General features: G+C 49.5%; 1 protein-coding gene across 15 annotated transcripts in view; it reads right to left on the reverse strand.

Annotated features, from left to right (window-relative positions):
* Positions 1-25,843, reverse strand: part of LOC111555030 (F-actin-monooxygenase MICAL2) — a 254,364-nt gene that overhangs the window by 91,445 nt on the left and 137,076 nt on the right. For 8 of the 15 annotated variants that reach the window (XM_023230812.2, XM_023230818.2, XM_023230816.2 and 5 more), the window contains 5 exons: positions 22,220-22,282; positions 15,721-15,828; positions 14,502-14,688; positions 12,955-13,043; positions 11,622-11,724 (listed from right to left, as the gene is read on the reverse strand). In XM_023230812.2, coding sequence (XP_023086580.2) covers positions 11,622-11,724; positions 12,955-13,043; positions 14,502-14,688; positions 15,721-15,828; positions 22,220-22,282 — 550 coding nt within the window. Of the gene's footprint in view, positions 1-7,695; positions 11,725-12,954; positions 13,044-14,501; positions 14,689-15,720; positions 15,829-22,219; positions 22,283-25,843 lie in introns of those variants that run through there. The other 7 variants (XM_023230824.2, XM_023230823.2, XM_023230817.2 and 4 more) reach the window with 7 other exon arrangements.

Consider the following 25,843-nt stretch of genomic DNA (forward strand, 5'->3'; position numbering starts at 1 on the left):
CACAGAGCAGCTGCACTTGTGGCCAGCCCCAGGTGAAGAGCCAGGTGTGCTCCCCTGTGCTTCATGCCCATACCATCGGACCTCTTGCTGCCTCCCCGAGGCTGGCTGCTCTTTAAGAATGCCTGAAGTCATCTTTGCTCATTTGGAGAATCAAGGACTCTAATGGGGGTTGGAGGGTAACAGGAGAGGAGGTACAGAGGAGTCATGGGTGAGGAGAAGGATCCAGCACCCCGCAGGGCAGCTGTTGCCAGCCTGTGGCACGAAGCAGCTTTGCCCAGAACTGAGCACCTCAGCCTCATCTCAGCTCTGGCCAGATACCTGCTCCCTGACAAAAGATAAGACTCCAAAAATCCTAAGTTCCGGGTCCAAGGCCTACCTACAAGCCTGGGAAAGGCAGAGCCAGGCAGGGTCTGGGGAAATGTCTGTCCTCACACACATGGCTCCCAGCAGCCACGTCCCAAGGCCCTTTCCTGGCCAGGCCCCTGCCTCGGGGTTATGGAGAGGCGCCGGGCTTCGTGGTTCTGCTGGTGAAATTGCTGCTGCTTTCCACTCAAGTCTGAGACTCTTCCACTCACTCCCAGAACCCAGGGAGATGACAACACAACAGGCCTCCTGTGGGCTGCTATTAATCCCACTTTGCAGGAAAGGAAACCAAGTCTTGGAGGAGTTGTAACACTTGTCTAAGGTCACATAGCTCCTAATGGCCAGAGCCATCTCTGGCCCCTGTCCACTGTTCTCTCTGCAGAAAAAAGTTGAGAATGAAAGCAGCAAAACTAAGAGGATCAGGATCCAGTCAGGAAGACAGGGCCAAGCCAGGGAGTTCAACAGAAGCATCCAGACAGGAAATGAACTGCAACGGTGCTGGGAGAGCTGAAAGCCTAACAGGGATGATGAGGCAACCCAGAGAGGAGCAGCAGCAGGCCACTGTCCCTCAACAGCAGAGGGACAAGGAGAAGAGCTGGTGCCACCGGAGCCCAGAGGCCACAACACTGCTGCAAGGCAGGGAGCTGGGAGGGACACCCTGGCCTCCCCTTGGATCCTGCCCTCCAGCCCCACACCAGCGCATCCAGCGGTCAAAACTAACAGTAAGCCAGTTGCAAGGGAGCTAGAAAATGTAGCTTGCAAGGGATACGCCTTTTCAATACAGAGCCCAGCCAGAGAAGGGTGGGGAAGGCATCTGAGCACACACAGGCAGATACCCGGGGTCCTGAGCAGAGCGGCCTCTTTGCCCTCTTGTAAGTGGGGACACTACAAGCCCCCAGAGGGATGAAGGAGGGTCCTAGGAAGATGCTTGTGGCAGGCAGTCCTTCTGTCCACTGCCAGGGTATATCACAAATGCTCTGGGAAGGAGATTTGTCGGTGCCAGAGCCAAGGTCCTTTTCAGTGTGTGGCCCTTTAGAGAAAAGGCACAGGTGCCAAGATGGGCTGGCTGCCCTCATAGGGGCTTCTGAGAGTGACTCCTCAGAGTGCAGTCACGGGAATAGGCATCTACGGATCTTCAGGGGGTGAACAAATTGATGGGCAATCCTGGGCCTCTGGTCCCTCTGCTCTGGGGCATGGCTGCCCTGCCTTGCTGTATTCCTTCCACGAGTGGGCCTGGCCTGTGTGTGTAGGTGTGCAGATACACACGGACACACCGTCCACTGCCCACAAGCCAGAGTGGATAGCATCATTCAAGGGGCCCTGGCTGGCCCTAGCAGTAGCCTTCATGTAGGGAACAATAAATTAAAATGTAAACGTGAAGGAAGATGCAACCTTTGACAGGTAGTGCCAAGCCTCAGCCCCTTCCCCACGGCCCTCAGCAGAGCTGAGCTGCTCCTCCCATGAAGCCCTCCTTCTGGACGCTGGGCCAGACACAGGGAAATTCTGCCACAGAGGGCCGGCAATCTGGCACCAGCCCTCAGCACATGGCTCCCTCTGGACACCAGGACTCCTCCTTTGAGGTGAGGGGTAGGGGCACACGTTGTATCATCCCAACAGCTCTGCAGCCTCCAGAGTGTCAGGGAAGCTGAATTTCTTTGCTAATGGCAGCAGGTCTGGAGCCTTTTTCTTGGACCCTGCCTCTTTTCTTCCCTCTTCTTCCACCACTACAGGCACTGTGTCTGGCCAGCTGTGAGTCTCGAGCTTTGGGCACAGCCAGGACCTATACCCACGTTCCTCTGAATGAGGTGGGCAGGAAGAACTCTAAGTTTCTGTGAAGGCAGCCCAGCAGCAACCCTATAAAGCAGGAACGGAAGTAGCCTGGGGCCCACCGTCCTTCCCTCCTGTTCAGATCCCAGCCAGAGCAGCAGCAAGACCCCAGCACTGAGTAAACAATCCCCATCCTGCTGCCACATGTCCCCAAGGGAGTCACAGCCAGGGCCTGGTGTGGGTTGGGGTGGGAAAAGAGAAAATCTGATCTGGCACTTCTAGGCTCCTACAAATGGAAGAGTTGGCCTGTTTATCTGAGGGCGGGCAGGCAGCCTCTCTTGGTCTCAGTTATAGGTACTTGAGGATAACTGGACTCAGGGGATCGAAGCCATGCTGAGCCACCCACATGCCTTGTCACGGGGGCCGCACCCTCCAGCCCAGGTTATGGTGGGTGGAGTGTTCCCCACCCCGTCCCTTGTCTCACATCTGCCACCTGGATTCCTGTGTCAAGACCCCAGAGCAAGGCACAGTGAACAGGGGACAGAGGATGTGTGTGAGGCCGGTGGCTGGGGCCCTGATGCCCCAAAGGGGATGCTGCTGGAACCTTGGCTGCTGCCAACCTTGGCTTGTCCCTGAGAGGAGGCGTCCAAGGCTCACCTGGTTCTGTGCAGACCCAGCTCTCTCAAGAGTTGTACATGAAGATGATGCCCCTCAGAAGGCAACACAGAAGCAAAATCAAAACTCCCTTCTCACAATTGGGAGTCTGCAGTGGCAGCCAGGACACACAATGCCAGACTTCTCTTCCTCTTGGTCTCCCTCCTGAACCACGCTGGATGCCGGCCAGATCTTCCCCAGCCTGAGATGGCTGCATGCTCTGCAGTCTGAGGTTCAGGCCACAGGGCATGTATCCTAAAAACATTTTCTGAGGACCCAATATGTGCTAAGTACGGTTCTATCGGGTTATACAAAGCATTCAAAGGCAACCAAGACCCCTGCCCTCATGGAGCTTGCATTCCAGCAAGGTTGGAAAACATAAATAAGCAATACACATAATAAAGGAGTGAATTACACAATATGTTGAAGGCAATAAATGTGTGCAGTGGAAAAACTGTCTAGCAGGGTAAGGGGGAGCAGGATTGCCAGGGAGTGCAGGTCTCAGGACTAAAAATAGACCTCACTATGGGTATTGGAGGACACATGGACAAATTTGAATAAAGGACAGACTCAGCCATATGAATGCCAGGGAAGGGCGTTCTTGGCAGAGGAAATAGACAGCACAAATACTCTAAGAGAGAATGTGGCTGGGTCAGAGTGTGTAAGGGAAAGTAGAAGAGGAGGTCAGAGTAGGGGCCAGATCCCACAGAGCCCTTCGAATCCATCATGCCTTTGGCATTTGCATGCAGTGAGCTGGAGAGCTGCTGGAGTTTTGAGCAGCAGCGAAACATACATTCTAAAAGGATCATCCAGGCCAGGCACGGTGGCTCACACCTGTAATCCCAGCACTTTGGGAAGCTGAGGTGGGAGGATCACTTGAGGTCAGGAGTTCAAAAACAGCCTGACCAACATGGCAAAACCCTGTCTCTACTAAAAATACAAAAGTTAGCTGGGTGTGGTGGCAGGTGCCTGTCATCTCAGCTACTCGGGTGGCTGAGGCATGAGAATCACTTGAATCCGGGAGACGAAGGTTGCAGTGAGCCAAGATCACTCCAGCCTGGATGACAGAGTAAGACACTGTTTCAAAACAAACAAATAAATACAAATAAATAAAAGGATAATCCAGCTGTTTTGTTGAGGATGTTGAGGGGTGAAGGGAGAAGCAGGGGCCCTCAGAGGGGTGGCTGCAATAACTTGGATGACAGTGGGCGGAGGTCGGTTAGTGTAGAGGTGGTGAGGAATGGACAGGTTCTGGATGTTCCTCAAATTTGCTAATGGATTTGGTGTGAGGTCAAGAGAAAGAAGAGTCAAGAATGACTCCAGGGCCTTTGGGCCAAGCAACAAGAAAAGGGGAATTACAGTCTCCAGAAATGGGGAAGGCTAAAGATGGAGCCTGTTTTGGGGAAATCAGCAGTTGGAGTGGACATTTGGGCTGGATGTGTGCAATAGACATCAGGTGTGGATGTTACGCGGGCAGCTGGGCACAAAGTGAGAGCCTGTGCCCCCTCTTTGCACTCACTAAGGCAAAACCAAAGTCTGCTGGCAGGTGGTGGCAGGGAAGGGGAGCTCCAGAGCTGAGGCCTGGGTGTCCGAAGGGAGGTGGCTGTTGCCTTTAAAAAGGCTGGGGAATCAGAAACCTGGAGAAAAACATGGTGCCACCAGTGTGAATTGGGACCGCTGTCTAGTTCCTAACCTGAAGGTATCCTGTCAGGAGTTCTGAGCCCCAGTTAATCGAGAATGCCCGAAAAGTTTTCCTCTAGGCTCTCTGTGCTGTGCAAAATCAGGAACGTGCTATTTAGAGCATTACAAAGAGATCTTGCTGTCCTGAGAGCCAAACAGCTTGGAAAACCCTACGCTAGAGGCATCCTTAGCCCCAGTTCACAGAAGGGACCTGCGCAATGCCACTGAGTCAGTACCAAGTGCTGGACGCAAAGCCTGGTCTTTGGTGGAGCCCAGACCCTCATCATGCACCGAGGTTCCTCTTAGAGCAGGCACCTGACTCCTAGACTGGGCTGTGGGACTCAGTCCCTTCACAGTGGATGACGTGGCTCTAGACTCGCCTCTGCCTCCTCAGTATCAGGAGCTTCTTTAACATCAGTACTGACCTCAAGGCTGACACAAGGAGGTGAAGAGCTAATGAAGTTCTGCACATAAAGTTCTTGGCCCAGTACCTGGCACACAGAAAATGTTCCCTATATAACAGCTGGCTGGGGGGTGGGGGGCAGTAAAAGATGTAGTAACTTCTTTTACTTACTTAAGCCTTTTTTTTTTCTGAAGTTGTAAAAATGAATGCATTTACAGAAATAAAGGGGAACAGCCCACCCACTCTGCTTGACTGACTTACACATTCAAGTTTCACAGAGATTTATTTCTTCTGCTGGGTTATTTCCTCAGGATAAATTCCCTGCAGTAGAATTACTAGGCCAAGAGGTCAGAGCCCTTTTCTGGATCTCAATCAGGGTTGCCACAATGCTTCCCAGGAAAAGATTCTCCCAGTTTACTTTTTACTCAATACTTGGGATGAAGTTCATATTTTTTTCTTACAGTCAGTTTTACTTTTTTCTTTACTAATTCAGTAGATGCACCATAATTTCTATTTTCTTTTTGAGATGGAGTCTCACTCTGTCATCCAAGCTGGAGTGCAGTGGCATGGTCTCAGCTCACTGCAACCTCTGCCTCCCGGGTTTAAGCGATTCTCGTGCCTCAGCCTACCAAGTAGTTGGAATTAAAGGCATGTGCCACCATGCCCAGCTAATTTTTTTTAGTAGAGACAGGGTTTTGTCATGTTGGTCAGGCTGGTCTTGAACTCCTGACCTCAAGTGATCTGCCCACCTCAGCCTCCCAAAGTGCTGGGATTACAGGTGTGAGCTACTGCACCTGGCCCATGTACACCATAATTAATTTACTTCCTTTAAAAACCAAGTAGGAATACTTTTGTAAATACTTGCTTTTCCTTTTTAGTGTTTACTTTTAAAATTTGCTTAAGTGTAAACTGCCTATTCATAGCCTTTGCCTATTTATCATTGACTCTTTAATCAACAAATATTAACTGATCATTTACACTGTGAGGGGTGCCCAGGAACATCTGTTTTAAATGAATTTTGAAAATACCATGCACTGAACTTCTTTGTTATTACATTTAGTTCATGTTTTTCCCTAGTCTAATGGTCTATTTAATATTTTATTATTCTACATTAAGTTTTAAAAATGTATATAATCAGATTTGTGCCATGTTTTTCCTATGTGTTCTTCCTCCTATTAGAGGATTTATGCTTAGAAAGTTGTCACCCCATATCTAATCAATATTTAATTTCATTTAATATTTAATTCTATGGTTTTACCTCTGAAATTTTAAGTCTTTAATCCAATATCTCTGAATTAAAGACTAGTCTACCAAAACTATGTATGTAGAATGCAATATTCAAAAAAACCAAACCAAAACCAAAACAAAATGTTCAAATAAGTATGGGACAGCTGACTTTCACAAAGTTGATTCAACTTCTCTACGAGGATGCCCCAAGACTTGACAGGCAAATGAATCTTGTGAGTCTCCAGGGCTTGGGAGGACTGGCAAGATCGGTATGAAATATCCCTCGAATGTCGTGACTATGGGCCCCTTTGTTGGTGAAGCACCTCTTGGGGTGTCACGCTTTGACAATAAAGTGAGGATTTTTGTCTGCTTTACTCCCTGCTGTATTCCTAGCGCATTGTAGATGCTCAGGAAATACTACCTAGTTGAACAAACAAATAAGCACATGCAGTAAAATAGAACAGATCTCATCCAGTACAGCAACACTGAGCCACATCTCTAAGGTGCAGGGAGGTGTGGGGACTTTGCATGATTCACTGCTGTATCTAGGGCTTAGAATAGGCCTAGGACAAACATTTGCTGAATCAATGAATGCATAAAGGAATGAGTCACTTGCACAGCTCAGCATCTGACTTATAGTCCCTAACATCCCTCCTTGAATGGAAGTGGGAATACGTCACCCGGGTAAGAGTACAGAACCCTTCGTCATGACCTGAGGCAGCTCTGAAGGTAGATCCAGGCATCAGAGACCAGACCCTCAGGCGCACCCATCTGGAGGTGCCAGGGACCTCATAAAGTCCACGGGTGACTTTTCATACCAGTGTCAGAAGCCCAGCTACACCCAGCCAGGAAATGGCAGGCATCTCACCCAGGGGAGGCTGAGGACCAGATGACTTTGGCACTGCCCAGGCTAGCCAAGTGAGGCTCCAAATCTTTCCCTTAAACACAGCCTGGAGTTGCCCAGGGCCTGCCATGAGTGTTCTACTTAGGGTGGCACTAGGGCAGGGCCTCCCACCATAGGCACTGAATGCCCTGAGCCTTTGGGACAGGAGAGGTCTCTTAGGATGGCAGTGGCTGTCCATCTGATGAGCACACTGCCAACTTCATTGCCATCCTGAGACTGATGCCCAGTCCTTCCTCCTTACCTTCCACTTGCCACTCAGCTGTGGACCGGCATGAAGTGTTCAAGACCAACCTTTGCTAAATAGGAGCCTAAATTGGTATAAGGTTCACAGGGAAAGCTCTCCTGTAGAGCCACGCTTGGGTGTGCGGTGGAAATGGGTGTAGATAGCTGTCAATACAGTCTGTTTCTAATCGCTGAGGGGACACTGACCCTCACCCACTATGCCCAGCATCTAGAACAGCAAAGTACAATGAGTGTTCAAGAAAGAGACCCCAAAGCCTGGCCCAGGAGCACTGATGACAGTTTCCAAATATTACCCCTGGGTAATATTTCCTTTCAGAGCACCCAGCGCAGCCCCAGAGAGTCCTGTGTCACCGCAAGTGCAAGTCCCGCCAGCAGTTTAGGGAAATGAACCCCCTACACCAATCCCTGTGTGTGAGGTTTTAGAAGCTTCCACGGCAAAGAAGAGAGGAAACAATGAGCTTTATAAAGAACAATATTTATTTCCATTTACAGCATCAAATACCATAAATAAATCTAAACATTGTTTGTTTTGCTGTGTGCAAAATACAGGGTTCCATGTGGCACTGTAAATGATTACCAAAGGTCACAGACATGCGTTGTGATGAGATGGGGAGGCTAGCTAAAGAGGAGGCTGAGAGGGGAGGAGGGCACTCTTTGGTTGACATTCTATAAAGGGAGGGAGACTCTGTAAGAGAAGATAAGACAAGAGCAACGACTTCGTACTGGCCAGGATCTGCACAAGTGCAGTGAGCGTGCAGCATGCAGGGCCAGGCAGGCAGGCCCAGGAGTCAGGGTGGTCTGGGCCACATGCAGGACAGACGCCCACCACAGCCTGAGACCGGCGAGGGTTGCCTAGGACCGCTCCACTGTGCTTGGTGTGTTTTTTCTCATTAAGAGCACGTTGGTGATTATCCTGCTGCCCCAGGTACAAGAGTCAGCAGAAATGTGTGCTTTAAGCAGAGTCACAGGGGCCTGGGGCTGAACTGAGTCATTTCTCAAAGATATCCCTGCCTGGGATGATGATGGCTCTAATTGAAGCTCTGGCATCATCTGGGGCTTTATGAGCCAAGGGACATAAGAAGAACCACAGCAAAACCCTTGCATCTACAGTGCAGGCTGCAACCAAGGCAGGATTTGCTAGAATACTTGTGATTATGTGTTCAACCTACAGAGCACGGGTCAAGCTTGGGATGAGGCCTGAGAGTAATTATGTTTTTTAAATCCCTCCAAAGAATCACCTGTGGTTTTGATCAATGACATTAACAATCTTTACATTAAAGCCAGTTTAACAAGGGGCTGATATGTATGAGCTTTTTGAGGTTGCTCGATAGGTGTTCTTTTCAAAGGTGACAGAGGCCCCCTCATGGTACTGTCTCATGATCAAGGTCGACCCTCCCAAGAAAGTAGGTGGTTTCGCAGGTGCAACTGGAGAAGCACACAGGCAGGCCCAAGGGAGAGAGGAGAGGCGGGGCATGCACTTGGGGTAGACCAGGCTGCCGGCTCCACGGGAAATGAACACAGACACGGGTCTCAAGCTGGACACTCCCTCATGCTGTTAGCCAACCATGCCACCATATGAGTCCACTAGCATGCAAGACACTCACAGTTAGCACAACCAGTATCGCTGGCTGGGAGGACGGGGTGCGGAAAGCGGGTTGGGGGTTAGTACCACTCTTTGAAAATTGGCAAGAAAACCAGTCACCTTAGAGCAGAAGTGTGTCAGCCAAGAAGTGGGTGTAGCACTGGAAGGCTGAAATGAACTGATGGCCATGGTGTAAGATTGGAGAGAGAGAGAAACATAGAAAAGAGAACTTAGTGTGGGGAAAAAAGGAAATGATTAACATCACGAGAAGGCACTGGAGTTGAAAATAAGGCAACTATTGAAAGAGGGAAATTTCCTCTGAAAGAGTCACTGTTTGCTTAGACGAGATGATACTTTCTGGTTGTGACCAGCTACTTGTTTACAAGAGAGGATGCACACAGTTTGCATCTTGCTCCCTGATATCCTCTCGGCCCACATTTTACTCTACGTCTCCTATTCATTCTTGAACATGTTGTGGAGGCCTAGAGGCATTCACCCTCTGGGGTCCACCCCTGGGTGTTGGTGCTGCCCACCAGAAAGGTTCAACATCTCAGAGCATATAAACATCTCAGATTTCCGACAGGCACACCCTGTCTCACCACAGTAATTCAAACCAGTCTCCTTATGGCTGTACATGACAGTCTTAGAGATTCTGACTCTGGCTTCATGGAACACTCCACAAAGCATCTCAGCCTATCCTGAGCTGAAGATAATCACAATAACATGGTCATTCACATCATGACCTCGAGAATTTACTTTCTGTACTCAAACAAAAGGGATCAAGGGTTCCTCCCCCCATGCTGAACACTAAAATCCCAGCAAAAATTGGAGAAAACACAATGCAAGTCATCGGACTGAGAACAGTGCCAACAAGGACAGAGGCGCCAGTTCCCACAGAGTTGGCCATGGCCATGCCTCTGTTTTTCCCAAGGATTTCAGGGAAGTGTTTGTAGAAATGCACCTCCTCCTTTCTTCCCGCCCCACAGAAACCATCATCTCAAAGCTCTCAAAGGTTCTGGCTCCTCACCCGCACCCAGGCACACCTCTTAGTTAATCCAGAGGCATCTCTAGTGATAACTGCACAGAGCTATCTTGGGCCCAGCAACTCCAGATACACTGAGCCCTATAGATGGCCTTTCTCTGGCAGCCCCTTGATTGTTCAGCCAGACCCTGCAACTGTGTATGTCTAGGCAGCGTGGAGTAGGGAGAGCTGAGGACTCTTCTAGATACCCAGAGTGAAGAATGTAGGTGGGCCTGCATGCTCATTTTAACCCTTACTAAGGCATATTTCCTTTGGATCAGTCCAAAAACAGCTTCCACTCCCAGCCTTCCCTGCCAGTCAAGATACAGTAGAGCTTCCCCTGGAGGTCAGACCCATTCCTTTCCCAGGGCATTGTGAAAATGGTTTCTGTTTTGATCACATATGCATGGCAGCGGAGCAGCTAAGCCGTCAGGATGTCCACAGGCAATGCTCACTGGGCAGGCCACGCTTCCCAGCAATAGCCTGATGTGCTAATAAACCCCTCAGTCTCAAAGGACACCACATGAGTGGGCAAAGTCTTCCACTCCACTCGGCCTGACCAATATGGACCCTGCAAGGCCTTGGCTCAGCCTGTAGCCTGGGCTGGGGGATCTGCTGGGAGCCACAGGGGCTAAAATGCCATCAGCTAAAAGAGCTCATCTTCAGCACTGCATCAGCTCCATGGTCAAATGCCAGTGGGCTTTCACTGCAGTGCCCATTAGTGGAAATGGAAAATGCATGTTTGTAGAATCTGTTGAAACCCCATGGTTCTTCGTCATTTGGCTGTGAGTTGGTAGCCTTCAAGCTACTATTTAACAACAAAACAAGGGAGCAAAACAGTCCTCCCCGCAAGGGGACAGATAACAACCAAACACACACTACTCCCTGCTTTTGCAAGTTGAATTCTATTCTTCCCTTCTACTCTTTTCTTCTAAAATAATTATGCTTTCGTGTTGTAAAAAGTATCCTGCTGCTGACAAGTGGCATCTGGGTACCTAAGTCAAAAGGCACTGGTCAGGAGATGGCACACTCACTTTCATATGTGTAAAATCTTAAATCATCCACTTTGCAGGCAGTGGCTCTGACAACTCACTGCAGTGTTCGAGGGGTTTATAAAATTGGTTATAAGCTTCAAACCCACGTTAAGAAAAACTGACACTCATAGAAAAAAAAGCTTTCTCTAGGCTTATTAAAATTAAAAAAATTGAAATGTAAACCCAGAAGTATGGCTCACTTTGGTGTGTGTGTATATATATATATATATATATATATAAGTACAAAGCTACAGAAAAGATCCTTCATATCATCCCTGGCCCTAGCACCATGAGTAGATGTTCACCCTGATAAGGCCAGGCAGAGGTGGCCCATGTGAAACTCTTTGGCTTTGAGCTAATTGCTTAGAGAATGCTAGGCTTCCTGGCCAGAGCCTGAGCAAACTGCAAAGGCACTGCCATCTGAAGCCTCCCTGGAAATGTGAAGGCACTTTGGGGCAGCCAGGCATGTCAGCGGAGCTTGACTGGGAAGCACCTGAGCACCCAGTTGCAGATGCTCTCGAGGGAGCCCTCAGATTCCCTGTACATGGCTGCCAGGACCTCAGAGAACGCCCAGAGAAGTGGCAGCCCCAGGCTCAGGAGCTCGTACATGTAGCAGTAGTTGTAAGCATTGTCCCTGATATGGAGGCCAACGGCTTGCAGGAGTCCCTGCATCCAGTTACACAGGTCCCTCGGCAGCCTGAGGGGCCAGCCCAGCGCCTTCCTAAAGAAGGAGGTGGAGATACCTGGGGGGCTGCCTTCCAGGGTGCCAATGGCGGCCACTGCGCAAGAACTTTCAGTGGGAGTGTCTCGCAGAGGCGCTTCCTGCTCTTGCCATGTCGCCTCCTCCTGAGAAAGAGATCGAAATGAGGGCATTAGTCCGCAAGTCTTCCAGAGGATTACTTCAACAAAGCAAGCAGGGAGCCAATACAAACCGAACTCGCCAGAACCTGCAACCAGCCCCCACAATAATCTCAGCCCCCTACTCATGCTGAAGCCGGTGCTGAACACGTGCACTTTTCTAGGGGGCCAACTGACCATAAGAGTCACGAGCCTTCAAAAATATGCATGCCTTTTGATCGGGAATCTGACTCCTAATGATATATATCAAGTAAATAATTTGAAATACAGATAACAATATACATACCAGGATGTACACTATAAAAACATTTGTAAGATAAAAAATTCAAATGACATAAAGATCTAGCAGTACAGAAGTAGTGAAGTAAATGATTGACCATTTATAGACTAGAATCTTCCAAAGGCATTAAAAATTATGCTCCAACAGGATTTTTAATGTCATGGGAAACTATTCTTGATACACAGTTAGTGAAGAAAAGGAAGAATATAAAACTGTAGGCATAGGATTCCACTTTGGTTAAAATATATTCCCATAGAAAAAAGTCTAGAAAGGGATGTTACAAAATGTGAACTGCGGTTTTCTCAGGGTAGAGTGGTTACAGGTGATTTAACTTTGCTTCTTTATATTCTCTCATTCCCATGTTTTTACATTGAACCTATATATTTGGGTAATTAGAAAAAAGTTTTAAGTTATGGGTTGTTGCTAGTGGTAGGTGATTAATCAAGCTCAAGAGAAGATATTTGCTAAGAGATGCCAGAAGAGATGCTTCCACAAACCATCTATAAATTCAGTGGGCTGGTCACGTGGTTGACTTCGAGAGCCTGGGAGAGGACTTAGAAAATGTAGAAGGGTTGGTCCTACACCAGGCATTCTTGCAAACAGCACCTTGTGGCCAGGTGGGTTCCAGGTACAGAGGGCCACGTGGCTTTTGTGTGGCTAAGCATACCACCCCATCCCTGCCACATGGGCAAGCTCTTCCAGGCTTCTTATGAGAAGCCATCATGGCTACCATCCTGGGAGCTCATCTGGAATGGGACACGCCCCAGAGGCTGTGAAGCAAAAGAACCCTGCACACCAGGAAGCAGAGGTTTTCTTCTTTATCTGTGAGTCATCTCAATCCCTCTAGGGCCAGAAAAGCTGGCCTAACTTTGAGGATCACTGGAAACCCTTATCAAGGGGCTCTCCCTGTTTCACCAGCATGTTTGAGACAAACATACCTCTCTTTGTTGCTTCAACTCTGCCCGTCTCTTCCGTTGTTTGCTATTGGTTTTACAGTGAATGAAGTGAGGCTTGCAGTAAAATTTGCCTGTAAAAAGAGGCACACACATACAGAAAAATTTTTCTCCTATAAACTAGAGCCACAGTAGACAAAAGCCAAGGGCACGCCACTGTCCAAGTCAGAAAATAGCAACGATGGAAATAGCCCAGGGTGGCTCAAACTTGGGACACGGCTTCCATCACCTTCCTTAAAGAAGTGGCACTGAGATGAGGTAGGAGGTGCCTCAGAGACAAGCTCCAGCAATGGGGGTTCTCCCGGGGATGTGGCTAAGACTTCAAACCATGGAGGCTCCTGTAGGGTGGCATGCCCACACCCGGAGAGGGCATGGGAGCTCTGAGACCCCGCTCCCATACCACACCCCATGCCTCTTTTCCATCTGGCTGCTCCTCTGCCTCCTTTATAATAAATAGGAAAACATTAAAAAAAAAAATCCTCAAAGCAAACTGAGGCCAAGTTTCTTCATAAGACCAGTTGCCAGGCAGCAAAATGGACAGCTTTGAGTATGAACACCCTCAATCTTTCTTTGTGGAGTACCTGGTGGGTGGGAAAGGCTGAGAGTAAATGGCAGCAGTGATGGTGAGGAAAAGACCCAGACGGGGCACACACTGGGAAACTGGCCACTGCCCAGGACCACTGTGCACCTTCCAGAAAAGCCTTCCTTGCTCACTGCTATGCTGGTAACAGTAGCAATAGTAAAAATTGTAACAGGGGACACTTACATAGGAATGACTGTATGCCAGGCACAATGCTACGAGCTTCACATGCATTAACTCGTCAGTCCTCACAACCACCCTGAGAGCTAAGGACTACCATTAACCTCATTTTACAGATGAGGAAACTGTTTAAGTAACAGGCCCAAGGTTCTATGGCTAGGAGGTAGTAGTTTAGTTTGAGGGCATGTATTGAGCGCCATGCCTATACTGCCTCTTGTTATAGATGACAGAGCAAATGTCAAGCGCTGAAAATTAGAAAATAATCATTCGTTCCAACGAACACGATTCCTCCATCAATGTCTTTGTTAGGCCACTTATCAGAGGGAATGTCATTTTGATGGTTATTTTTAAGACACATACTATGTAAATAATATTAACATTGCATCATATGGTGAAACTTACTTCATGCCAGGTGTGGTGCTGAGCATGCAACGGAGGGTATTGGGTTGGATTTTCTTGGCCATACAGGGACAATGGAGGGTGGCGAGGCTACATAAGAAGAGGTACATAGAGCCCTGGGCACACAGCAGGTGCCCACCAGGACCTGGTATGCCACACCACAGTGCTGATGCTACCCCTTCCCTGGGACCACAGGCAGCCTCCCCTTCTAGCAGGAGCTCCCAGTCTCCCTGAACAGCTTTCCTGATGACTTCATACTTCCTTTTGGGGGTGTGTTAGGTGTCTTAGAGCCGCCAGAGGGACAGGAACCTGAGTCAACGTCACACCTGAGGCCAAGGCCAGAGCCCAGCGCTGCCCTGGCCCCTGGGGTTACCTTCATCGCAGTCAAAGGTGTAGGCAGCCAGGCGCAAGGTGGTGGCACAGATGCTGCAGCGGAAACACTCCCGGTGGAAGAAGAGGCCCTCGGCGCTCAGCCGCTCCATCACGTACACACGCTTCTTACAGAAGTAACACGTGTCACTGCCTCCCAGGTTAAGGGGAAATGACTTTCGCATAGATTCCTGGGGATCGGGAGAGAAGAGTGGTGTATGAGGGCTTATCCCAAGCTTTCAAACGCCAGGCCGAGGCTTTCAGAAATTCCACACTGAATGCTGGGGACCTTGTGGGCTTCTGTTTCCTGCTCCTGCCACTGCAGCAAAGAGGGAGGGGTAGGAAGATATGCCCTCAACCCAGACCCCAACCCTGCAGGGGCTGCTGTTAACTGTACTCCCAGGCAGGCCGGAGACAACAAGGTGGGCCCAGAAGGGGCTCTCCCCGAGGTTGGCTGCTCTGGTTTTTGGGGTGGGAGTGATCCTGGTCTGACAGAGTGGGCTTTACTCAAACGTGTCCTCCCCATGATATTCTTTCCAGGATCTGTCCTTGGGATTAAGTGTCACCTGGTTCTGGACAGAGGTCCTGAAACTGGCCTGCTGAGGATGTTTTAGGTGTCCTGTTCCCCTGCAGTGGTGCAGGTCGGGTGAAGAAAGCTTGTGGCATCAAATCTGGTCAGTTATAGTCCTAATTGTGAATTGGGAGGGCATGGGCTTGGGCAGCAGTACCCCTGGGCAATTCCAGGGCAATATGCCAAAAGGAAACAGAAAGAGTGGCCAACTAAAATTCCTGGTGACGGCAGCGAGCGGCCTAGTTTAGAGAAAGGGAGAATTCAATTCAAAGGGATATTTTCCCCATGACTTTTTTCTCAATCCAATGCAAAGAGTCTGTTCAGGTTGGACACTAAACATTGAAAGTGAGGACCATTCAATTATGCTCACGGCCTCACCTGGGCCTTTCTACCAGGCCGTTCTCCAGAGCCACAGACAGCGGAAAGATCTCCATTTTCAAAAAGACCGCAGGGGGCCTGAGTGAGATCTGTCTTTAAGGAAATGTAGGTTCCCTCTAACTTCTGCCCTGATCCAGCTCATTCTCAGTCCCCTCTTGGCCCAAGAGAAGAGGAGCCTCGGAAGGGCTAGAGCATCCTCTCCACATCCCATGTGCCCGCCTTGGGATACCAGAGCCAGTGTCTGTGGGTGAAGGCTGGGGGTGCATGTCCTTACCAGGTCTGGAGAGGTGGCCTGGGCCTTAGGTCTGTGATCATTCATGTACAGATTGACCAGGACTTCAGCTGCAGCCCCTATTCCGCTGGATACTTTCCCTACCGTCAGCTAACCAAGAGCAGAGGCAGAGGAGACAGAGACAAAGGTAGAGGCCAGTTAGCACCCAGGAGGAAAACACAAGCAGGATGGATGGGGAGAGGGCTCCTCACCCACATGCAAATAGCACCCCACGACCCAGGAGAAGCAAAACCAGACAGAAGCAGACCGCGGGGATTCTGGAGATGGAGAAAATAAAATAAATAAAACCCTGTGGCCGCAAAAACACAAATGCTGTAGGATTCCACTGACATGTGGACCTAGAGTAGTCAAAATCATAGAGACAGGCAGTAGAACAGTGGTTGCTGTTGTTTAATGGGTATAGAGTTCCAGTTTGACAATAACTAAGAGTTCTGGAGTGGGAGGATGGTGAGGGTTGCACACGAAGGATGTATTTAATACCACTAAACTATATCCTTGAAAAATGGTTAAGGCTGGTGGTGGCTCATGCCTGTAATCCCTGCACTTTGGGAGGCCGAGATGGGCGGATTACCTGAGGTCGGGAGTTCAAGACCAGCCTGACCAACATGGAGAAATCACATCTCTACTAAAAATACAAAATTAGCCAGGGTGGTGGCGCATGCCTGTAAACCCAGCTAGTTGGGAGACTGAGGCAGGAGAATCACTTGAACCTGGGAGGCAGAGGTTGCGGTGAGCTGAGATCACGCCATTGCACTCTAGCCTGAGCAACAAGAGTAAAACACTGTCTCAAAGAAAAAAAAAGCAAGGTTAAGGTGGTAATTTTTATGTTATGTATATTTTAACACAATAAAAAAATTGGGGGAAAAAAAAGATTAAAAACCAAAAGCCTTTTAGTCCTGGGTGGGCCACAGGACTGTTACATCCACTGCGGGGTGCAAGGCCTTCCAAAGTTCCTGAGCCTCTCATTGCACAGATGCGGACATGAATCCCAGAGAAAGGAAAGGGTCTATCTGAGGCCACTTAGCAAATAAATCTAAGATTCCAGACGGTACTCTGGTCTCCTGCCCCCCAGCCCTGGGGCATTCACAGCTTTACTCAGCAGGGGGATGGGGTAAATGTGGTGCTCAGACCCAATCATTACCCAAAAGCCCCCAAAACCTGCGAGTCAGATAAGCCAAGCAAAGAGAAGAAAATCAGGAGCCAAGTCCCCTCAGACAGAAAGGTAGACTGCCACACCGCGGCAACCCTCTTTCAGAGACCCCCTTGCCCCTGGGGGGCCGCAGGCAGCCGCTCAGGGACCAGCAAGACCAGGGGAAGGGTACGGTCCCAGCTCTACCACAGGCCAGTGCTGAGACTTGGCATAAAGCACAGAACTTCCGAGCTCAGTTCCTCATTTAGTAAAATGGGGACAGCTATACCTGTCTCCTGAGTTTGTGGGAAGGGCTGGGCGAGAGAATGTGTGTCCTAGCACCTGGCACTGAGCAGGCTCTCGGCCAGGACTACCTTGTGTGATATTGTGATATCATCGGAAATACGTATTTGGACTCTGCCCCCTGGTTCCTGAGGCAGAGCTCCTAAAACCTTTGTACCTTCCTGAGTGACAGCAGCATCTGACGCAGAGCTCCTAAATCCCTTGGGATTTCCTGCGTGACGGGAGCATCCTTTGCTGGAATGAAGTGGCTCTTGAGCTCCTGGATAGCTTCAGGATGGGGCTGGTTGCCAGGGGAACCAACCCTGTGATTAAAGGGTTGGAACTTTCAGTCTCATACACTGACCTACGAGGTCAGAGGGGCTGAAGGTTGAGTTAATCACCAACAGCCAATGATGTAATCGATCATGCCTTCATAACGAAGCCTCCATAGAAACCGAAAAGGATAGGGTTTGGAGCTTCTGGAGGGCAGACCGTGTAGAGGACCCTGAAGGGCAGTGCCCCAGAGAGGGCGTGAAGGCGCCCACCCTTTCCCACATGTCCTGCCCTGTGCCTCTCCTCACCTGGCTGTTCCTCTGTATCCTTGATAAGATCCTGTATAATAAACCAGTAACCATGTTTCCCTCCTCAGCTTTAACTAATTTGCAATGATGGCTCGCAGAACTCGGAGAAAACATTTCCATTTATAGATTTTGTTGGTGGGGAGAAACATCTCCACTCTATTTGGTGACCAAAGGCGAGTGGTGTGAGAGTGGAGAGAAGCAGCTTTGTTTTTTTCTTATACCTTGATTCCTCCCTCCCTTCCCTCCTCTAGATTCAGCCTGCCCCAGCCTGCCTTGAAGCTCCTAGGTCCCTCCAAGCAGGACCACAGCCCACCCTGCCAACAGCAGCAGTATGTGGAATGAGTGCCTACTGGGCAGGTGGGACAGGATGGGGACTGCAGCAGGCTCCAGAGCCAGCGCCTGGCAAGGTCAGCTTGGAGACAGGGAGGCAGCAGCTCTGCATGGGCCATGGGGTACACGGCCCAGTGACAGGCTATGGGTGCCTGTGCTCCTGAGGGCACCTACAAATGCCTAGACCCCCACCAACGTGTCAAAGAGCTGGGGAAGGGGTGGAAGCTGACAGCCTAAAGAGCATGGCACAATTACACATACCTGCTTCTGCAAACCACAGCTTGCTCTCCCCTTCACCCCTCATCCCCAACTCTGGAAGCCCACCCTGGTATTGCTGCAGTCTCCTCTTGGGGGAGGCAAATACATAGAGCACGAGATTCTAGAAACACTGCTCCTGATACCAAGATCGTAGAGGGAGGGAAGCTCTAGGTCCTCCCCAGCTTCTCAACCAAGCCTCTGGGAGTTGTGGCCAGCGAGAGCAGCAATGGAGGCTGCAGGGCCTCTGGGCAAGAGTTGATAGCCATCACCACACCAAATAACAGTAACTTGTGAGTGGGTGAAATGATGACCTCCATCAAAACCCAAGACTGCCCTTGGGTGGCCACATCTAAACTGAAAAGAGAAAGCCTCAAATATAAAGCAGGGAGTCCAGGGAACTGCAAAGCAGATGACAGGCTCACCACAGCTCCCCTATTCCTGGTAGCAGTGCCCATCCTCGGGCCCTAAGGCTAACTCACTGGCTTCCAGCAAAAGCACAGGCACTATATAGGGCTGAGCAGGAAAAGGAGTGCCTTGCAGGCTGGTGTGAACAAAGCCCAGGAGCCCCTTGCTCCCTTTCTCATTAGGAAGCCCAACATTATAGCAACTTTGAAATGGTCACTCCAGACCATGTGTGTGGCTTTGGGGCCTGCAGAGGACCTGGATGCATGCTTGCTGGGAGTGTCTGATTCCTTGAACTTAGACAGATAGGACCTCATCAGAGTTTACCAAGCCTGCCATTTCTTGGGAACAGCTGTCAGGCCTGGCACCCCCTTCCACCCTTGCCTCTACTGTGGCCCAACCTGGGAGGGATTAGGATTCTGCTTCCAAGCACACTGTCTGCCATTTCCAGGAGGCCACAAATGCCAAGGAATTTAGCCCCTGCTTCCAAGAAAGGTTCAGGTGTATCAGCTCGGGACAATAAGTCATTGTTTGCCTGATGTTCCATCCCCTGCTGGGACCCCCAACTTGACCGCTCAGATAGGGGATACAAAGGACTTTCTGGGCTTTTATCAAAATAAAGAGGGGGGGAAAGGCAGGAAGGTCAGTTATACTCTTAACACCGCCTGCCCAACCCCTTGTGTGACTGCTTCCACTGGCCCAGTGTGTGAACTGGCTCCACAGTATTCTCCCAGAAAGGCACCACAGTGATGCCAAGATACCCACGCACAATTACTGCCTTCCCTGAATAAGCAGAGACTATACTTTCTGGAGCTTTTAATACAAATCCCTAATGAGATCTTATTAACCACTTAGCTAATAAGCACTTTGTGCACTGAGCTTCTGAGCAATCCCGACTTGGGGAGGCATTACTGAAGCATGCAGAGGGCTGCGAGGTTGCTAGGAGGTACTGCCAAAACTGAGCAGTTGCAGAGCTGCTCCATTGTCCTACAGTACAGGGCACAGTCTGGGTCATCTGGGCAGGGGATCCAGGATGAAGACCACACCTGGTTCCACCTATCATTAGGTCCAAAGGCCCTCTTTCTCCCTGTGGCACCCACACATCCACCCTGAGAGGGTGACATTCTTTTTTTTTTTTTTTTTTTTTTTTTTTTTTTAAGTAAAATGAAAGCACCCTTAAGGAAATCAGTATTGGGTCTCCTACTTGCCCTTCCCAACCTGATGAAATGTATTCCAGAATCACCAAGAGGCAGACCAGTACTTCTTTGAGAGGTCACAGGGAAATGAGGTGATGAAGAACTTGTCTCCCGGGATGAGGGGAGAGCCTTTGAAGCCCACCCCAAAGGCCAATGTAAAGGTGAATGTTGCCCTGGGCATCAAGGGTTATCTTCTATTTCCTGACAGCAGGACGGCCTTACCGGCTCTCAGAGTGAGGATATAACTAACTAACTGGCTTTTGCTAGCTCATTGCTCCTCAAACTACCTGCGGCTAATGACAGGTATTTTTCTTTTTAAATATTTAATCCATTATGGCTGGTTATTTCCAGATACAAAGAAAATAAACTAGAAATACAATCACACACTTGAATGTGTGGCAATATCAAATGGTTCTACAAGTTTCCAACACTTAACTCTCTCTCACTTGCTATCATGGGATTATAGCCCAGTCCCTGCCTGTGGACCACACTTTGAGTAGCACTGCTCTAGTCAACTGGGGGAATCACCAGGTTCTCAGGATCCTGAGAAATAAATGCTCAACTCATGGAGAAATCCCAGATAAGTCATCCTGGTGTGGACCTCAGGGTTAGAGCCAGTGGTTCCTACCAAAGAGAAGCACGCATTGATGGCAAGCCACCAGGCTCCTGGGGAGGCTGGTCAAGAGAAGAGCTTATGATTAGGCTGGGAACAATTCATCTGAATGCAAAGTTGGGCAATCTGATGATCTGGTCAGAGATGATCATGTTCCAGCCACCAGTTTTTTAAGAATTAGTAATTTCAAAGTCTGCTTTTTAGTAATTAGTAATTTAATTTTAGTAATTAGTAATTTAAGAATTAGTAATTTCGAAGGGACTGCTTTTGCAACCCTTTATACATCTCTCAATATTCTTGTAATTTTCAAGAATTTGAGTAATTTCATTACCTTTCCCCCCTTTTGAATTCTAATTATTTTTCAGCAAATTAATTAGAACATTTCAGGAGGGCAAAATCTTGCAACATATGCCATTTCCCTTCTGTGAGCCTCAGCTTCCTCATCTGTAAAATGGAGAGACCACCATCAACCTTGCAGGGCTGCAGAAAAGACTCCTGAAAGAACCTGGGCCATGCAGGAGGCACTCGGCAGATAGTGAGTCCAAAGCACGGCCACTGGGATAAATGCTTGAGGGAATGGATACCCCATTCTCTGTGATGTGCTTATTTCACATTGAATGCCTGTATTCAAATACCACATACCCCATGCATATATACACCTACAACATAACCACAAAAATTAAAACAAAGCACGGTCATTTGTGCAGCGTTGCATTTCCATGTTTTAGGACTTCTCTCTTGTCTTTCTGCTGCACAAGAATGGCATGGCCCACACAGGACGAGCTCCCTGCCTCCCCTCCCCGAGCCAATCTAGATAGAAACATGGTGACGCAGCTGTTTTCACACGCACCCATGCCAGAGACTGCAGAAGATGGCTAGACCTCTACAAAGAGGCATTTTCCAACCAAGTGATCCTGTGACCCCAGCGTAGAATATGATGGTCCTCGTCTGGATATCAGAGCGTTCCTCACACTGCACCGAGCTGGCCCATCTCCCCCTCAGTTTGCACTCCCTGAGTGACCTGTCTTATTCACCTCGACATTCTTGGCCCAAGGCAGATACTGTGAATGCAGGAAAAAGCAGGCTCTGGGCCCTGTTTGTGTGAGAACAATGGAAACGGGCCTCCCTGCACCTGGAACTGAGCCAGGATTACCAGGTGTCCCAGCTGCACTTCTCTACTGAGTTTGGCCACCTGCAACCACACAGCCTGCCAGGAGCATCGAGCAAGTCCACGTGGGTAAGGCAGCGGTGAGAGCAGAATGTGCAGGGCCTCAGAACGGAGGGCTCATAGGAAGGGGAGCTTTTGACAGGTAGGGCCAGAGGGGGTCTGCTGGGTCCACTTGGGCAAGGACATCCTCACTGAGGAGTCCCTGGATGAGAAGACATCAGAGGACAGCCTGTTGGACCTGATTCCTCAGCCATATGCCCAGGGCTGGGGGTAGGAGGGCAGGCAAAGAACTGAAATCACTATGTTCAAGGATGTCTGGAAATTACAAGTTCAGAGCTAAGATGCAGGCAGGCCTTAGGGGCTGTGAGCTCCCAGTACAAGCACATGTCTGCCCACCTTCATCCCCTGGTGCCAGGCACTGTGCTGCTGATCATTGCGCTTAACTCCCAGAGCCCTGCAGGTGGGTCTGATAATCCCCCTTTGCAGGTGAGGCAGCTAAAGTTCAGGGAGGCTCTAACTCACCTGAGGACGCACTGTTCTCAAATGGCTGGGATGAAAATGGAACCCTGAAGGTGACTTCTTTTCCTTTAGAAAGAGAGGGATCAACATGCATTTTAGGTAAATAAGATTTCTTTCAGAATTCTCTTCCACTGGGGAAAGAGAAGCTTTACAGGACACTTCAGGAATTTTGCATAGGTTAGGACATTGCAGTGTTCCAGTTACCCTCAGGAGTAGCTGCTTTCTTCCCCATTTTATAGGTTAAGAAACTAATGCTCAGAGAGGTTCACAAACTTGTCCAAGGCCACACAGTGAGTAATTTGTTCTCTGAACTCAAGTCTGATTTGAAACTCACATCCTTCTTCCATACCAGCACTCTGCAAATTAAAACCCCCCAGGCTGGGATGCACACAGGAGACCTCCAAAAGGTTGCCTAGCTCTATTCCCAGGATAGGAGGAGGAACAGTGAGGTTGGAGGCAGCCTTGAGACCTGTCCCTGAGATTTATCCTCCTAGCAGATCAAAGGCAGATTGCCCCAGACAAAACTTCCCAGCATTTCCCTGTTTCCTTCTACTATGCAAATCTCTAGAGTAAACCCTGCAAATCCAGTTTTAAAACAAACACCCCCAAGGGTAGAGAAAGCTCCTTTTAAAATGCTCAGTGCTCTTCTGACCCTGGAGGACTGAGGGGCAATCCCCAGCCCAGTGAAGTCCACCCCCCGCCCCCCGCCCCACTCCGATTGCCCGGCTGTGCAAACGCCCAGCGCCTTCTTGTTCTTGCAAGAGCTCACCAGCATGGCAAACAGCCAGCAGCCAATAGCCATCCCATGGGCCAGATCAGCAAAGTGGCCTCCCTTCTGGAAGAGCAAAACTAACTAATGGCTGATAGGGAGCCAAGATCACAGAAGAGGGCTGGTTTGATGGGATGGTGCTGGGGACATAAAAGTGGGCATAGGTCTCACAGTCCACAGCCTGGAAACACAGACTATGCCAAGGATCTGAGCCCCCTGTGAGAGCCCTCAAGACTCCCTGTGACCATTCAGGCCAAGAAACCCACAGCACCACTCTGAATTTTAAAGTGGAATATCAATCTGAGAGAGTGGGCAAGTGGAGTCTGAAGGCAGAGCCCTGGCTCCCTGTCTTGGAGTCAGCAACTGAAGTTTGCATCCCTGTGAGTAACAAGTGTTCCTCATAGTAAGTTTGTCTAAGTCAGTTCCCATGAGGAGATGATTATTCCTGCATCCTCGGAATTGGTGTAGAAGACCCTAGGGCAGGAACAGAGACACGCTGCCTGTCAGGAAGTTGCCAAGGACTAAGCATCAGTTTCCACGTGCATTATTCACAAGAATTCAGGCAAACTTGGGTCAATTGAGCAAAAAGAGCAGCCCAAAATCTGTTTGGAAGAAGCATTAAGGCCCCAGGCTCTAGGACAGAAGCTCCCTGAGCTGCACCAGGATAGAATAAATCTGTTTATCCCCAAGTCATCACCTACTTTAAGGAACAGCCAGTTGTCTCCCCAGAGAAGACTGTGATTCTGCATGTGCAAAGCCCAGTGCTGAATCAATGGTGGGGCAGAGTTTGGGGAGGGAGCGAAGTCAAGGCAATGGGTGAGGCTGGCAATATCCTTTCTAAGACTGCTTGAAACTAGAAACTCACCACTCCATCCATAGCTGCCTAAAATGGACTCATGGTGTGACCTGCATGAGCCTGCGAGTGTAGGTACTCAGAAAAACTGAGGCACAGAGAGGCTAAGTGACTTGCCCAAGAGTCCATTCTAAGAGTTCCTCCACCATTCCCAGCCATACTGTAAAAGAAACATTAGCCAAAATTTAAGATGTTGGAAGCTGTCAAAATAGTCCAATTACATCATCATCTAACGACCAATGCTGGCTTGGGAGATCGAATTTTTTAAAAGAACAAAAATAGGGCAATTGTTCTACCACAACTGGGGAGAAGCAAGGAACAAAGCTATAGAGTTGGCGAGAGCAGATCTGGGGTTGGCCACCCCAAAGCCCTCCCTGTCCCTGAGTGTGGCGGTTTACATGGACACAGCCTCTGGGCCTCTGACAAGGCCTCCATGCACACGTGGCTTCTGCAGGACACAGGAGAGCCCTGGCCTGGGAGTTGGAACACTGGGCTCCAGTCTCCTCCCTGAGCCTTTGCCTTATCTGTGACTCTGCTCCTGCTCAGTTCTCACGATCACAGGAAGAGCTCTCCAGCTCCCACCCAACCACTCCATTTAAAATCGCCACCCTTCCCTCCCCAGCATTCCAGGTCCCCACCACCAGCTCTAATTTTTTCATAGGAAATAGTGTCTTGCCCTCTAACACATTATATAATTTACTGATATAATATGTTGATTGTTGTAGGCTACTAGGGTGTAAGCCTCATTAGGGCAGGGATTTAATTCTTATTCATTGATGCATATCCTGAGAGCCTGAAGTGCCTAAGATTGGATTTTCATGCAGTAAATATTTGTTTACTGAGGGTGGCGGTTCACGTCTGTAGTCCCAGCTACTCAGGGGTAGAGGGCTGAGGTAGAAGGATCGCCTGAGCCCAGAAGTTTGAGGTTGCAGTGAGCTATGATTGCACCACTGCACTCTGGGCTGGGTGACAGAGAGAAACCCTGTCCCCACTAAAAAAAAAAATTAAATCTGTTGAATGAATGAATGAATGAATGTTCACACATTGGCTTTCGGAGTGACATTGGTGGAGAAAGCTCCTTTTGCAATGCTCAGTGCTCTTCCGACCCAGGAGGACTAAAGGGTAGCTCCCAGCCCAGTGAAGGGCGCCCCTGCCCAGCTGCGCAAACGCTCAGTGCCTCCTTGTTCTTGCAAGAGCTCACCAGCATGGCAAACGGCCAGCAGCCATGCCACAGGCCAGATCAGCAGTGGCCTCCCTTCTGGAGGAGCAAAATTAACTAATGGCTGATAGGGAGCCAAGTCTTCACGGGAGGGCTGCCTGAAGAGCCAGAGACAGTGGCAGGCAGGGCCTCAGCAGGAGTGATGATGATGTGATGGGGATACGCTTACTGGCTGAAAGCATCTCTGTCTTACCCAGCAGCTGTGCATGCTCCCAGCAGGCTGCTCCCTGCCCTCTTAGAAGGATCTAATGCCCAGTGGAAACCAAGTCAGGGTATTTCAGAGGTGTAGGGGCTTTTTTTGCAGTAGTTCTGGCCCCAGCAGTGACCATGCCAGACTTTTCTGGGGATGAGAGAAAGGCAGGGACAAGAGAAGGCCTTGCCTGGTTCTACCCTGAAGGGCCTAGGCAGCTAGAGGGGGCTGGGCCAGAGAGAAGCAAGGTGTGGGCCTGGCTGACCAACTATGGGCACAAGCCACTGCCTGGTCTGTGCCCAAGTGCCTTCTCCCCTCCCATCATCCTGCCAAGGGTGCCATGACCTTTTCCCATAGTAGGCAGTATGTGCCTGGGGAAGGCACCTTTCCCTAACTGGCCAAAAAGCCTACCCTGCAACCTTGCTGATGGTGATGACAAAAATGCTTGTCTCCATCCATATAGCTCACTGGAACGTGAGCCCAGAACCACTCTTACTGAGGAGAAAGAGGCCCAGATAAGTCAGGAGACTTAAGGTCCAACAGCCGGCCTGTGGCTGACCTGGAGCAGGTGGCTGGGGATCTTGATATGCTGACCA

This window comes from Piliocolobus tephrosceles, chromosome 13 (assembly GCF_002776525.5).
Source record: "Piliocolobus tephrosceles isolate RC106 chromosome 13, ASM277652v3, whole genome shotgun sequence".
Lineage (NCBI taxonomy): Eukaryota > Metazoa > Chordata > Mammalia > Primates > Cercopithecidae > Piliocolobus > Piliocolobus tephrosceles.